The sequence below is a fragment of the Protopterus annectens genome, chromosome 17.part0, assembly GCF_019279795.1.
Source record: "Protopterus annectens isolate FY-2018-M chromosome 17.part0, PAN1.0, whole genome shotgun sequence".
Taxonomy (NCBI): domain Eukaryota; kingdom Metazoa; phylum Chordata; order Ceratodontiformes; family Protopteridae; genus Protopterus; species Protopterus annectens.
Window position 1 is genome coordinate 693495171 of NC_056751.1, and position 16047 is coordinate 693511217.

The 16047-nt window shown below is 38.2% G+C and overlaps 1 protein-coding gene across 3 annotated transcripts in view; it reads right to left on the reverse strand.

Moving 5' to 3' along the window:
* Nucleotides 1-925: 925 nt before the first annotated feature.
* The window catches only part of LOC122791664, a 384215-nt gene continuing 369093 nt past the window's right edge, over nucleotides 926-16047 (reverse strand). For all 3 annotated transcript variants that reach the window (XM_044059492.1, XM_044059493.1, XM_044059489.1), the window contains 2 exons: nucleotides 7658-7728; nucleotides 926-2663 (listed from right to left, as the gene is read on the reverse strand). In XM_044059492.1, the coding sequence (XP_043915427.1) occupies nucleotides 2469-2663; nucleotides 7658-7728 (266 nt within the window). In that variant the 3' untranslated portion in view covers nucleotides 926-2468. The remainder of the gene's footprint in view (nucleotides 2664-7657; nucleotides 7729-16047) is intronic.

Sequence of the window (16047 nt, forward strand, 5' to 3'; positions counted from 1 at the left end):
CATAGTTGTCTCTTCATAGCAGGAGCAATCTGATTCTTTCAACAGCAATTATTTTAGTTTTTTTAAAGCTTTATTGTCTGAATTCTGATGGGAGCTAGTTGCAAATTTCTTGTGCCCATATTGAAAACGCCCTTTCGTGTATTGCTGTTTTGAATTTGGGCCTGATGAGAGTAAGGTTTTCCTTATGTACTACTCAGCACATATTTTTTTTATCTGTTCTGTAGTTTTGTTCTTAATGGAGGACAGCATCCTGGATGAATTGTTTTGTAAATTTGTATGGAGAATAACAGGGTTGTCCATTATTTAAGAGGAAACTATTTAACATGTTTTAGAACTTCACAGTGATCGGTTAGCTGATCTGCAATTGAAGCAAATCTGCAGATTTTATTTATAGTGCTTTTTTATGTGTTACCACTGTAGTAGAAGGCAGTTAGTGTGAGAAAGTATTTGATTATTTGATTGATTGCATTCCTTGCTATGGCAAGATGAGCAGTGGGTGTAAAGCTGACAGTCTCATTTTTTTTTTGTTTTATTTCTTACTGACCATTTACTTGTAAATTACTTATGCTATAAAAATAGATTTATTGGTAGTTACTAGGCATACAATCCAGGAAACCATTGAGAAGCCTAGCCAAATTTCTCAACTATCCCACAGCACTGCCTGCTGGGGGTATCAGAATAGGCAAATTGATGCTAAAAGAATCAAACCTTACAATTCAGACTTAATCCTCTTTACCACCTGCTAGACTAAGCCTGTGTGCTGACAGACTAAAATAATCTGTAGCTAATTAAAAACATGATTGCTCGGTGAATTACACAACAGTGAAACATATGCAGTCATTTACCAGCTGTCAGCAAATCAGATGATATGATTTTATAACATATTTCACCATATATTTAAAATAATGGAATAAATACATGCCAGTTTGTTTTAAATCTTCTATTTATTCTGAGATATATTTTAACTGTACAATATATAGTCATTGTACTTTGTACACCAGTGTATATGAGCTCTTTCTTTTATTCATTTTACCTTCATTCACTCTGTTAACCTCAATGCATAAAACAATTTACTACTTAAGGAGGACTGAGGTTGTGGCAACATGTTAATTTTAAATTGTTATGATTCCTTCAGTTTCCTTCATCTCTGCTTATCTTATCTGTAATGAAAATTACTAAAGGACATTAAACTTATTTACAAATTTTATTTTCTTGAGCAGCATGTTTGTTACAGAGTAGCTATTTGAAGACTGTAAAATAAATGATATACAGATACTTAAAAAGATGAAAAATGTGTAGTAAAACACATCACTAGAGAAAATATTGTAATCATGAAAACATTAGGCAAGGTCCTGACAATTATAAAGCTGTTGTACAATTCTTATTTACAATAGTAGTGCAAGGAACCTCTCCAATTATGTAAATTATCTTATTTACAATGTTTCTAGATTTGCAGAATATAGGGTTGACAAATAAACATTTTTTACTTCTTACCAAAGACAAGTGATTTCAGAACAAATATGACATTTGTAGTACTAAAAAAAACAAAACTAGAAAGTGTATTATCTTGTAAATGCAAAAAAATAGGAACTAGCCTTGTTGGGTGATAGTTCAGTTCACTGTTGCTTTAAGATGCTTGTGATATCTATGAGGTAGTAAAGAATCTTTTAAATAAGACCAGTATGCCCCAAAACTTATTTTAGATTTTATGCAGAACAATAAAGCATTACTGTTATCTGGTTGTTATAGCTGTAACCTAAGTTTGATAAGTCATACGTTTAGTGCTTTATTAATAACATATAGAATTCACAAAATGTCTGTAAGCACTGCTGACCTTTAAAAACAGAGGGGGAAAAGAAAAGAGTTGCATGCTACTTCAAGTGAGTAGTAGAAAGTTAATATCTCACTGGGGTTCTCTGAAGTCAGCCTTAATCACAACTCAAACCAAGGATTGTCATCACATAAGTAGTGTCCTCATGTACATTAGTTCTCAGAAAAAGCACAAAAATGAAAAATCCTTACATAGGAATATATAGATCTCATATGTGTGAGAAATAGCTGTAAACATATGTACCACATCCTGGTAGTAATAATATGAGCTGATGTTTTGAACAGAGGTAGGCCATGAACAACTTGGTGGTCAGAGTAATGCTTCTGTTCTTCTTTCTTGATTAAAGAGGAATCTGAATTACCATTTGTGCCAGTATTCACACATTGTGGTATCATCTGCTTTAAATACTTAGCAATACTGCATACTTTATTGTTGATGGTTTCTGACATCTAGAGAGGAGTTTAGATTCCAAGTATCATAGGGATCTACTTTGAACAAATAATTCAGTCACATCTGTATTGAAGTTCTTATACCTTGAAGTAAGAAACTGAGAAAAAACCAGCACTGGTTATCTAAGAAAGACCATTAGTGAGTAAAGCAGTACTGATGTTTACTGATCATCTGAAAATGTTACTTTCTAACACGGGTTGCACTGGCATGAGGCAGCCTCTTGGATGGTAATGGATTTCACGGTTTCATCAGGGCATTTTAAGTCGTAAGTGATATCAGACAATGATGTAGCTGAACAACACCTGCACTCGTTCTTAAGATTCCCCAGGCTGTCCCAAACCATTGATGAATGACAATAACCTTGGCACGTAGCTGCGTACACCTGCAAATTCAAGTAAATTATTAATCACTACTAATTGTTTTCAAACAACAGATTTCAAAATCAGACCAAGTATCTCCCAGAGCGTAAGTAAGTGCACTTTCTTTTTCTATATACAAAAACAAGCCTGCAACTATCTAAATATCAGAAAAAGCAAAGCAGGTTCAACTAATACAAATTCCTAGGAAGTTACCTTTGAGTACATACAGGAAAAAAGCTACAGACACTTATAAGATTGATGAAAAGGGGTATGATGAGCTTGAGTTGTGGATTCAAAACAACATTAGTTTTACAGTCCAGCAATACAAGCCTACAACCAAGTCTATGCTCTTGATGAGGGCATGAGGCCCTGAGATATTGCCCAATGCACAAGGTGGCGATGTCTGCTTCAATCTTCATATGGAACAGAGTAACTAATTTGTGACCATTAACTGTGTTATTTTACAAGTAATTGTTACACTTTGTATTCATTCAGAATGGAGACCGGGAAACCACATGACGATGAGAACACATTAAGACTCATATCTACGGCAGTACTTTGCACACCTCTGAGGGGAGAAAAACAACACCGATCCTGCTAGGTATGTCAGACAGAACAGGTATTCAGTGAGAGGACAAAAACAATAACCTGCTCTCACTATGTAATACAGAACTGTTTCTTACATCATGGAAGTACCTTCACAGCAGTTATCTAACATGCCCAAAAGGGCTGAGTGTTATATATTATAGCACCAAGGCACTTGGAATGGCTGAGTTTATGATAATTATTAAACATATTACAGCAGCCGGTTTCAGTTGATTTCCAAAGTAAAAAAATAACATGTGAAGTGAATGACTTGCTTATATGTTCCTAGGTTCATAGATTGTTAGGCTAAAAATCCCAGGAGGGGCCATGCTTCCCAAATGTATCTGACAAGTTTTGATACCCCAGGTTTTTTTAACGGGTAAATGTAGGCTTAGGCATGGGTGATCAAGTACATACAGGCTACCTCTGCCTAATAGAGACATAAGCGCCAGACCAGGGCAAAATTTCTGATTCCCCATCCACTGGTCAAAGTTACACTTCTATTGGATTAGGGAAGAACTCTGTTTCAGATGAATGGGAAGGCTGTTACACAAAGGGGGTAGTCTCCAAGACATACACCCTTCCCTTCAACATGTCCTATTTATGTTACTGAAGTGAAACAGGTCCATTAGTGGGGTTCTGTACAGGGGTAGAGCTTTGCGTTGGTCCATGTATGACATGTTGTTTATGACCTGCATCTTTTTTGTGAGGAACATATGTGGAGGTGTCAGTTGTTGCATATACCCGATCAGGTATATACCAAAGGGGGTGTTATACTCAATGATTGGTCTGATGAGGGCAGAGTATAGTGGAACAAGGACATCCTTAGACCTAGATGCCATACCCTTGTTTATAAGTTGCATAACATAGAATAATTTTATTTCTACCATATACACATGATGGTCGAAGTCCAGGTTACTGTCCACATGGCTTTCCAAATCCTTGACCACTGGGTTTACTCTTGGGGTGTATTATCAATGTGGTAGTTTCCAGATGTAGCTATTGTCCCAAAGGATAGTATAATGCATTTCTTGATACTGAGTTTTAGACTGTGGCTCTGGCACCAGTTATTGTTGTGTGTCAGGCTTTCTTGGAGGCTGTTTGTGCTTTTGTGGGATTCTTTGACTGTGCCTAATTTGCAATAGTTTGCAGACTTGATTAGCCAGAGGTCCTTGATGTTGGCCTTGATGTAGTGACTCCACTAGTGGCTGTTCTTTCTTTAGAGGTAGACAACCTATCCCAACTTAGCCAGATGGCTATCCAGCGGGTGACATAGGGGATTTATACCTAAATTTGTGAGTTTATTGTTGTGTCAAATGCATTGGCCAGGTCAAGGTAGGCAATATTGACCATTTTGCCCTTGTCTATTGCTTTATTGGCCTTTTCTAAGAAGTCCACTAAGTTGAGTAGACATGACCTACCCTTGCCAAAACCAAACTGGGTTGGATCCAGTGTCTGAAAGTTTACTATGCCATTGTTTAGCATTTCCAAGATAACTATTTCTATAGCTTTGCATATGAGACTAATTAAATGTATTGGTGTGTCATAACCTGAGTCATTAAATAGATGGGCCTTGTGCAGAGGTATGACAGTTGCAGTCATCTATTCGCTTAGCAGAAAACCTGATAAAGTATGGTTAAATAGTGATTCTAGTGGTCCTGATAGGTTGTGTTTCATGGCATTGTGGAGGCATCCTGGGATATTGTCGGAGCCCGCTGATGCAGTATTCCTGGCCTTAGAGAGTACATTGAGTACCTATTCTCTGCAGAGAGCTGGGGGAGTTATGTTTGATGGTATTTCCAGAGGGGTGTCATGTGTGAATAGGTAAAATTGGAGCAAACTTTTTTGGAGTGGATTTGATAAGTCTTACTGCTCCATTTACAACTAGTTTGGAACATTGTTATGTCTTGCCTTTGAGGTTGCAGACAAAGCTGAAGAATTCCTTGTGCTTCTTTAGATTGCTGATGGAGTTTTTCCTTGGTGAGAATTGCACTTCCTATTTTTTGTTATATATCCTATTGATGTTAGAATTCCTAATTTTTGTTATATATCATACTGGTGTTAGAATTCCACTAGGGTGGCTTGTTTTTCTTTTGTTTTTTTTCTAGGTAGGTAGAGCCATTTGACATGATTCTAGAGTTTTTTAAAGAATTCTGCATAGGCTGACCAGTGAAGACATACACTGGGGGGAGGGAGTACAATATTCATTCATTCTCACATGCTTCATAGGAACACATCAAGGATTTTCACACCCTAGTGGGTGCATGAAGGGTTTTTGAATTTACAAGGTCCAGGAATCTCTGGCCCTACATGTTTAAGGTCATGTGTGATCTGCACTTTGTATTAGAATAGTTAAAGTTGCCCACCAATATGGTGTTGGGTTGAATAGAGAGTATTCATAAATGCAGTACATTTATGTATAAGTTATAGGTTTCTTGGGTCAGGGAAGGGAACCTGCAGCTTGCAAAGATATAGCATGCGACTTTGTCTACTATAATTTGGACATGGAGAAGCTCAAACTTGTCATACTGTTTGACCATCCTTGAGAAGTGTTTGTTTTACTTGTAAATTGAGAAACCTCCACCATTTGTTCATTCATGTGCAGTAAATGGTAGAAGTGTGTGGAAGGCATTGCAACCCTACACTGCTCAGATGCTCTACATGATTTTAAACCATGGCTCAGTAAGTGCACAGATGTCTACATTCTCCAGTATAAGGAGACTATGTAGGGAATGGAGTTTCTTGTTTAGATTCTTGGAATTGATCAGTATACCTTTCTATTTTGTTGGATTGGTTTTGCTATGCAAGAAGGCTTATCAGGTTGGCAATGCCTAAAAAAGTCACTATGGAGGTGAACACTGTTTTAGCTAATATGCAAAAATCTAGAGGGAACAAACACAGACCATCCCTGGCAAAGCAGTGTGGTCTGTCAAACACATTCTCTCCCGGCTGACAAATATTGTACCCCCATTGAATGACACCAAAAACAAAATCAATTATTAAAGTCAACTGTCTTCTGTTGATATTGTGGCATCATCCTTGGAGAAGGTAAAATGTTGCTCAATGCTAGGCTCATACCAGACTGGAACCCATAGACTGATAGCTCCATCATGCCTCTCTACACCCACATGAACTATGGCTGAGTCATACTGACACTTATGGTGGATCCAGGTCCCTGATAGGCAACTGACCATAACTGTCTCCTTGCTCAGTCTGGTGAGTTGGACATCTGTGTGTTTCGCAATGGAGTCTCCTATGACCAAAATATTGGGTTGTAACGTGGTTTGACTTATGGGCTTAGAAGCTGAGATGCCATGAGCTGTGGATGTATGTTTCATGGGGCCTGTTGTTTTGGGGGAGTGCTTTTGAGGTTGTTGAGGATACCTATTGGAAGTGCATCATCTGGTCTGCCACTGGGGTTTAAGACAAATACGTTTAAGAGCCTCAGCATATATGGGTCTGTGTCTGGTCTGCACTATGTGTGTGTGTGTGTGTGTGTGTGTGTGTGTGTGTGTGTGTGTGTGTGTGTGGTGTGTGTGTGTGTGTGTGTGTGTGTGTGTGTGTGTGTGTGTGTGTGTGTGCGTGTGTGTGTGTGTGTGTGTGTGTGTGTGTGTGTGTGTGTGTGTGTGTGTGTGTGTGTGTGTGTGTGTGTGTATGTATGTGTGTGTGTGTGTGTGTGTGTGTGTGTGTGTGTGTGTGTGTGTGTGTGTGTGTGTGTGTGTGTGTGTGTGTGTGTGTGTGTGTGTGTGTGTGTGTGTGTGTGTGTGTGTGTGTGTGTGTGTGTGTGTGTGTGTGTGTGTGTGTGTGTGTGTGTGTGTGTGTGTGTGTGTGTGTGTGTGTGTGTGTGTGTGTGTGTGTGTGTGTGTGTGTGCGCATGCGCACGTGTGTGTGTGTGTGTTTCTGTGTGGGTGTGTTGTGTTTTGTATTTGCACTTACCCTTACTACTTAGGTCATGGCTAAAAAGCTTGTACAGACCAGCCTACCTATATGTATACCAAATGTCAGATAAATTAATGTTGTTCGTCCACTTTCTCCAATATCAGCATTTTGTCTTTCTCAAAATTAAGCTATATTCTTGGAACATCTCCATTACTTGCAACCTCACCCTAAATATAACTTCCCCATTTTACAGTAAAGTCAGGGTGTATTAATGTTTCTCACTGTTATCTGCAGGGAGATTTCATGACTCAGGACTGCAGCAGGAATACAAGGTCACCTGCTGCAACCCTACTGTCGTACAAACACACAGACTAACCACATCAGATCTACAGGCATTCAGATACTTATTCTGCTGAAGGAGTGAAAGGTGGGGGTGAGAGAAGGGATACTTATGGGTTTATGATAGACAGTAGTAAGAATGCCAGTGAAAGTGATGCTAAACAACATTGTAAAATTAGAGAAATATTTCTGGAAGACATCAGTAATATTTTACCTTGGCTGAACATGGTCCAGATATCAGTTGCTTTTCTACATAGGCTACTTCACATTCGTCATTTTTAGCTTCTGAAATAAAAGGGAAAAAAATACAATTAGCATTCAAGGTTTCAGGAAGTTTTGAATTTCAGTTTTGCCAGTTTCATATAGCCACTAAGCATAAACACAGATATAAACATATGCATGTATATTTTGCAAGTGCACTGACATAGAGATACAGATGCTCATACAACATATTCATAGGGGCACAGAGGAATGCACAAACACATAGGCACGTACACATACAGTGTGTGGTAACTCACTGAATGTCCATTCAGCTTTCAGATGAGATAACATAAAAGCCCAAAGATGACTGAACATATCCCTATGTATTAGCCCATAATACTTGTGCTTGTGACTTCTACCTGCCTATCACTTTCCAAACTTCTGGGCTATTAGATCCCCAGTCATCCTCTTCATAGTTTCAACCAGCTCTTACTACTGACCTATAAACCCTGTAAAATATAGGCAGAAATCTTTATAAATACTCTCTCTCTTATAGCTGGAACAAACTCCCATTACATATCAGAAGTGTAACTCATGCCAACAGCTTTAAAAAGACATTAAAAGATCACCTGCTTAACTCCGAGATCTGTCACTGCAATCACCCCACTTAACCTCCCATATACCGCTGTCTATTTACATTCTGCAACCTCTGCTTAGGAAGTGTCTTGGCATTACTTCTAATTCTTATAAATATCTGAACATACTAGCTTTTCAGCACTGTGACTAAACTGTTTGCATGTTTATATTTTTAGTACTCACAATTTCTTATGTGACAACTATAATTTGTTCTGTATTCCAGAACCAGCATTCCAGTTTGTGCTCTATTTTATCTTGTGTAAAATGTTTCTTTAACTTTTTATTGCTGCAGATGTTATTGGAGCTTTTCTCCTGGGGTCTCCACTGAAAATGTTTTTTTTTTTTTGTAACTCAGCTGGACCAACTCAGCTAACAAATGTGAAATAAATAAATTAAAAATTAAGGGATGTAGTTGTTATTCTAGTTTTAGGAAACTAAGTGATTTATAGCTGAAAGAAATACAGACATAGGATTCTGTCAACTTTAAACATCTAGAACATCAACAGATTGCAAACATAACATTTAAACCTATGAACCCATGATTGTCTGACTTCTGAGGGGGCTGGAAGGGGAAATAAAAACAAACTTTACTGAGTTATTTTTTTCTTTCAGCCGGCAGCACGACTTGACATATGTAAGAAAAAAATACCAATTTTCTGTCAGTACAACAACAGAGTCATATTCCTAACTTGCAGTAAGAAACAAGGTGGCAATGGAAACATGTCAGCATTTCCAATTATTTTATTTAGGAGCAAAGCAGGATTATGGTCAAATGGGGCCCTAGGCAGGTTAACGGATAGGGGCCCCCTCACAGCTACTGTATCTGCACGTGGGTTTAGATGTTGTCAGGTTCTAAATCCCCTACATATAGTGAAGTTACTAGCATACAAGTACTGCAGATGGAGATAGAAGTGCAGTCCTGGAATGCAAGTTGTCAGTTTAAAAGTATGCCTTATGTAAATGATGTAGTTGCTTTTCCCACGTGACACACAAACCTGAAGAAATTCTAATAGACGAAAGCAATCTATGTTAAAAATGTTTCTGAATGTTGGTAGAAAAGATTTCTAAGGAATTTTGAAGACTTGTGTTAAGTTTTTTCTTTTTTGATACTACAATGAAATGATTTCAGGAAGTTTTAACAGTTATTAATGTAGAATTTTAGTTTATTTAATTTAGTTTAATATATCCTTGAATCACAGAGCTTGAAGTAGGACAGCACTGTGTAGAATATCACACTGGGATATGGGGAAAGGGGTATTTAACAAGTAAACATGCTAATTGCCTTTTACAACATATTTACCCTAGAAACCACTCCCCTGCTTTTAAACAGGTTTATAAATGGACTGGTTCATAGGTGTGTACTAGGCTAATGTCCCTGGGGCCTTTACAAGTCTAGCCCATAGGATTACCCTAGCATTGTGCCACCCAACGTTAGTTCCCAGTGCCTCTGTCGAGTAGAGCCACTGGAGTGATCCCTGGGGTGAATTTTCTATTTCCCAACCACTCATCAAGATTTCTCTTGAAGAGGGCCAGTGAGGTGCTCTGTTTGACATGTATGGGAAGTCTATTCTATAGTATGGGCAGTCTCTGAGTTATGAACTTGTCCCTACAGCATGTTCTCTTGATTGTGGTAATGCGTTGAGGTCTCTGGAGCATGTGGTGTGGAGGGATTGGGATTTCTTTAGATGTAGCATTTCTAACAGAGCTGGCTTTGTAAGTCAAGCAGAGATCACCTCTAAGTAGGACATCAGACAGAGAATAATTGGAGCTTTTTGAGTCTGTTTATATAGGACAGGTGTTTTAGGCCTAGGATCCTCTTTGTGAGGTTCTTTTGTGGCCTCTCCAGTTTTTGCAGGTGTCTGGTGAGGTACATGCCAAATGGGGCATTTTACTCGATGACTGGCCTAATGAAGGAAGAGTAGAGGGAGACAATGACCTCTTTCTTCCTGGATGCAAAACCTTTAGTAATGAGATGTGCCACATGGAAGGACTTTCTGACCACAGTAGCAATGTGGTGGTCAAAAGAGAGGCTGCTGTCAACCTGTGTTCCCAGATCTCTTATAATGTCTTCTGTGTTCAGTGGACTACCATCGATGTTGTAATTCATGGGAACCAGGTTTTTCCCAAAGGGGATGATGACCTTTTTTTGGCATTGATCTTAGGGCCATGGTTCTGACGCCAGTCATTGGTCTCAGTGAGGCCTTTCTGTAGGATGTCAACATCACTTGGGGAGTTAATAATGGCTCCAAATTTGCAATCTTCTGCATATTTTGTCAGCCAGAGTTCCTTTGTGTTGGCCTGGACTTCAGAGAAGTAGATACCAAACAGGAGAGGACCCAGGGCCAAACCCTGTGAGACTCCACTCATGACTGGATGTCAGTCTGACTTGGAGTCAGCTACTTTCACACTGTGGGTTCTATCTGTGAGCCAGTTTGCACCCCACCTAGTGATATAGGAGTTGATGCCTAACTTAGTGAGTTTTTCTATGATTCCTGAGTGGGGAATGGTATCAAAGTCCTTGGCCAGATCAAGGTAGGCTGTGACTGACTCAAAGAAGTCGACCAAGTTGAGCAGGCATGATCTACCTTTCACAAAACCAAACTGTGTGGGATCCAGAGTTTGGAGATTCCCTATATCCTTGTTTATTAAGTCCATAATGATGCATTCCATAGCTTTGCATATCAGACTCATCAGGCTAATGGGGCAATAGTTCCGAGGGTCTGTAGTCACTCCTCCTTTGTGGAGAGGGATGACTGTAGCAGTGCACCATTCAGTAGGGACAAAGCCTGAGATGAGGCTGTGACTGAATAGGGCACACAGATGAGGTGCCAGTTCACGCTGTAGTTCATATAGTTCAAAAAAAACTTTGCTAGAATCTCCTTGTGTTCTGACTGAGTGTGCTTCTCAGCTGATAAGTATATTTTTTGTCACTTTTTAACTATTCAGTGTTGAATAAAACAATAACAGAATTCAGTTCAAAATACAGTTTGAATAAATTGCATTTATTTAAACTGCATTTGCTTTAATATTGCTACATACTCGTGTGCTAGCTTGCACTGCACTTGAATTGTTTTTAGTGCTGTTTTAGCTGCTTTTCTGTAAAAAAAAAAAAAAAAATTCTAAGCTTGTTTCCTGCCTTTCCTGTAACTATTCTAGTCCAGATACAGATTTGCTGTATCCAGGACTGTTTGTAAGCATCTGAGCCCCCCAAGCCTTTCTGTGTTGAGGGAAGCCTTCTAGCTTATCAGTGGGAGTAGTAAGCACTAGGCAGCCTATCTACCACAAGAGCAGTAGTTTCTGGCCCAGAACTTGTAGTTTATTGGCCGTTTGGGCAGTTTTTCCAGCTACTATTTGGATTGCTTGTGCTTCCCTACTTTTATTAGTGGATTTACATTTTGAAAAGTTTTTAAAGAAAGTAGTTCTGTCACCTCTTATTAGGTGGGATAGTCACAGTATGGTTTTTATTAGGTGCCTGAACTCTAGGGAATCTTACATCTTCTGCACAGAGCGGTTTCCTCATTATTTATTTTTGGACCCAGTATGTTAATGCACTGGGTTTGTGAGATTTCAAGGGATACCATGGAGACTGTTTCTTATATAAATGATGCTTCCTTTTTAGTGCAACAAAAATGTCATCTTGTAACCAAGTATATAATTGTTTTGGAAAGATGATTGGCAACCGCTTTAGACCAATACAACTGGATGGGCAGGAAAGAGAAATAAAATACTGTAAGAGTGCAAACTACAAAAATCAGGTACAGTGGGGTTAAAGATTTAAAAAGGTAAACACGAATAGTGCATATATACTGCAAAGCCAAATGGTTTTACTCACATGCTAAATCATCAGAAACACTTTAATACGCATTTTTTCTACGTAAGTACTCTGAACTATTCTGTTATTACTTGCATGTCTTTATTTTTTTTTTTTGTGAAATGTTTTATATTTCACCCAGGCCGAGCCTGAAATTGGTCAATATTGATAAATGCACTACTCCAATAAACAAATATAAACAAATGAATATATAAATTCCCCATGTTAGTATAAATAAGAGCAAAAAATGTTTTCAGCATAATGTTCATAAGGTGTTCATCTTACTCCACCTTTGTGAATAATTAAAGCTGTGCTTTTCAATTTGTTGTGTTGTTTTTTGTAGCCTATCAGCTTATATTGCATATCACAAGAGGAGTTAAGCTATGGGGCAAAGTCATTTGCTTACAAAGCTAAACAGTTATATTCCATAAGACAAACCGCTGTGATAATCTACATATCTATTTATTTTTTTCTATTTTTATTTTTACTTCATTTTATTTGATATTTTTTATATTTTATCTTTATTTATTCATTGATTGATTTTTTTTTTGCATAGGCATCTCTTTTGTAAATGAAATATTAAGAATCAGACATCAACACCAAGTTACATGCAGAACAAAGTACTAATTCAAAAAAATAGCGTACTGGTACCGAGATGTGTCATCTAATTATCGATACAGCATACTGGTACTGAGATGTGTCATCTAATTATCGATACAGCATCGATACAGCATACTGGTACCGAGATGTGTCATCTAATTATCGATACAGCATCGATACAGCATACTGGTACCGAGATGTGTCATCTAATTATCGATACAGCATCGATACAGCATACTGGTACCGAGATGTGTCATCTAATTATCGATACAGCATCGATACAGCATACTGGTACCGAGATGTGTCATCTAATTATCGATACAGCATACTGGTACCGAGATGTGTCATCTAATCATCGATGCAGCATCGATACAGCATACTGGTACCGAGATGTGTCATCTAACCATTGATGCAGCAGCGATACAGCATACTGGTACCGAGATGTGTCATCTAATTATCGATACAGCATCGATACAGCATACTGGTACCTAGATGTGTCATCTAATTATCGATACAGCATCGATACAGCATACTGGTACCGAGATGTGTCATCTAATTATCGATACAGCATCGATACAGCATACTGGTACCTAGATGTGTCATCTAATTATCGATACAGCATCGATACAGCATACTGGTACCGAGATGTGTCATCTAACCATTGATGCAGCATCGATACAGCATGCTGGTACCGAGATGTGTCATCTAATTATCGATACAGCATCGATACAGCATACTGGTACTGAGATGTGTTATCTAACCATCGATGCAGCATCGATACAGCATGCTGGTACCGAGATGTGTCATCTAATTATCGATACAGCATCGATACAGCATACTGGTACTGAGATGTGTCATCTAACCATCGATGCAGCATCGATACAGCATGCTGGTACCGAGATGTGTCATCTAACCAATGATGCAGCAGCGATACAGCATACTGGTACCGAGATGTGTCATCTAATCATCGATGCAGCATCGATACATACCTCTCAAATGTCCCCGAGTTTGCAGAACATCCCTGATTTTGTCTCATATTTTGACCTGTCCTGCATAAAATTTCTGATTATCTGAAAAACCACTAACAATTATAGTCAGACAATGATGTCAAACATTAGAGTTTCACACTTTATGTTTGGAAAGTATAAGTTTAAGCAAGCCAGTTGTTCCACTGATTTTTAAGTGAATTAGAGTAACATTTAAAAATTATCCCTTCATTTGGGGCTTAATCCCCCCACCCTTTAATTTTGAATTTGGCCAGAATTCTTATGCTAAGAAGTCGAAGTGTAATATAATCAATTAACTCATCAGAATATACATCACCTGCAAGCATATATACAGAGAAATTATATTTTAAACTCTCTGACACCAAAGCTATTGGTAGCAAGACAATCACTTCCTAGAAGAAGAAAGAACATTTATAAAAATGTACTATCATATTAAACAGCTAATGCTGCCATCAGTACCTCAGGTTTGTCATTCGCCTTGTAAAAACATATTAACCATACTCTGTATTACTATTTCTGAATTAGTTTTACTGGATACATCTATTTGGAGCCAGGTAATTGGCTAGGCTTGGAATGGCTTATTAAGAAAGCTAGCCTAGGGATTAACTATGAACACAGTTGTAGAGACCTTTATTTAACTAACCAAGCCTCCTTTGGCAGGGGTGTATATAGGCCCACATGTAACTGTATCTACCTTCTTTATCATGGCACAGAAGAATGGGTCCTCTGATTTGCCATCAGGTTAAGTTTCCAAATTCTCACCTTGCTTGTTTCCCCATGCAAAATGCTAACCTCTTACTGCATCTGTTCATACTGGAGCACATCTAGTCTTGGTTAAGGGATTTTTGCTAAAAAACTGAAAGGACATGAAAATGACCAATGTCCTCGAGTGGGTAAAGGTTTGTAAGGTTCCTCTCCAAAGTCTTTACATTTGTCATCTCTTTCCTAACTAAGAATGATCCAGTTCTTGTTGGAGATTAAACAATCAAAGAAACAGGGGTTAGGAGGTAGTTCAAAGATACTCTACTGACAGGATGCAATATATAATGGTATGACAACCAGTTATTGTTGCAGTCAGATTGAGCCTGTCATTTAAGGGTGGGGCTCAAAGATTAAAGGGGTTAATACTGCATGGAAAATGTTGTTGTTGTGTCTTTCGGCTAGGGGTCACCACAGCGGAACTCTGGTCCGCTAATGATTGGCAGTAGAATTTTACATGCCGAGTTGCCGGCCCTGATGCACAACCTTCAACAAAGGTACGCCCATTCACACATGTCTCCACACAGAAGATGCTCTAGCTGAGAATCGAACAGGACGTCTTACTGTGTGGCGACAACTCTACCGCAGCACCACCACTGCAGTTAATACTGCATGGAAAATATGAATTTTAAAGTAGTATGTACTATGTTTATGAACAGCACCCATTGTTCAGATCCAGAATTTAATGCTATCTGGGATGTTCTTAACTTATGGCTGCAAAATGTCAGCCAAGCATTACAGCAAGAATTGCAAATTTCTACCAGTGAGGTTATTGTTGATTAGTTTATCATCTCACTCCTCTGCAGAGGAATTTGCACTGACTGATGATCACTGAAACATCAGTTTTTAAAATCTTGCCACTGACACATAAGACTTCTTCTTTAGGTTCCTGCATACATAAAAACACTCCTTGTACCTTATGTACCAGGAAGGTCAATGAGTTCCTCAGAGGAGGGGCTGCTAGTTGTTCTGAGGACTTGGACTGAATGCTCACAATGGTTACCGTTTCCTTGCCATGCTCTGGTCTTCTCGAATCATCTACCTTTTATGATTTGGGGCTGCAACTAAGAAACTTCTTTCAGTATCACCTATTTCTATAGCTTTATTTAAATCCTTCATCTCACCCTATGCTCAAATTTGATTACTATTTTTAGCTAACCTTGCTTTTTATTCAGCTTCTTACGTAATGTTTGATATGTATTAATTGCTATTTTTATTTTATGCATTTGTTCTATGTAAAGCCTAGATGCTAAATATAAACATGTTGCATAAATTAGCTACAAGTTGCAAATACTAGAAAAGCAGTTACTATTGCTTATAATTCTTTCATTAAAAATAATAATACCAGATAAAAATCAGACAGCTCAATTATTTACTCAAATGTGTGGTTTATCAAACTTGTTCCTGTGGGGTAAACTTTGTAAATATCTCAGGTTACAGAATGGTATGATTGTGGAAAGCTGCTGTTGTTGAAATGGTATATATATATATATATGTATATATATATATATATATATATATATATATTTTTTTTTTTAAATCAATTGTAGCAGCCAAATGTTAGCATTAGGAGTGAGGAGCATGAGTGTG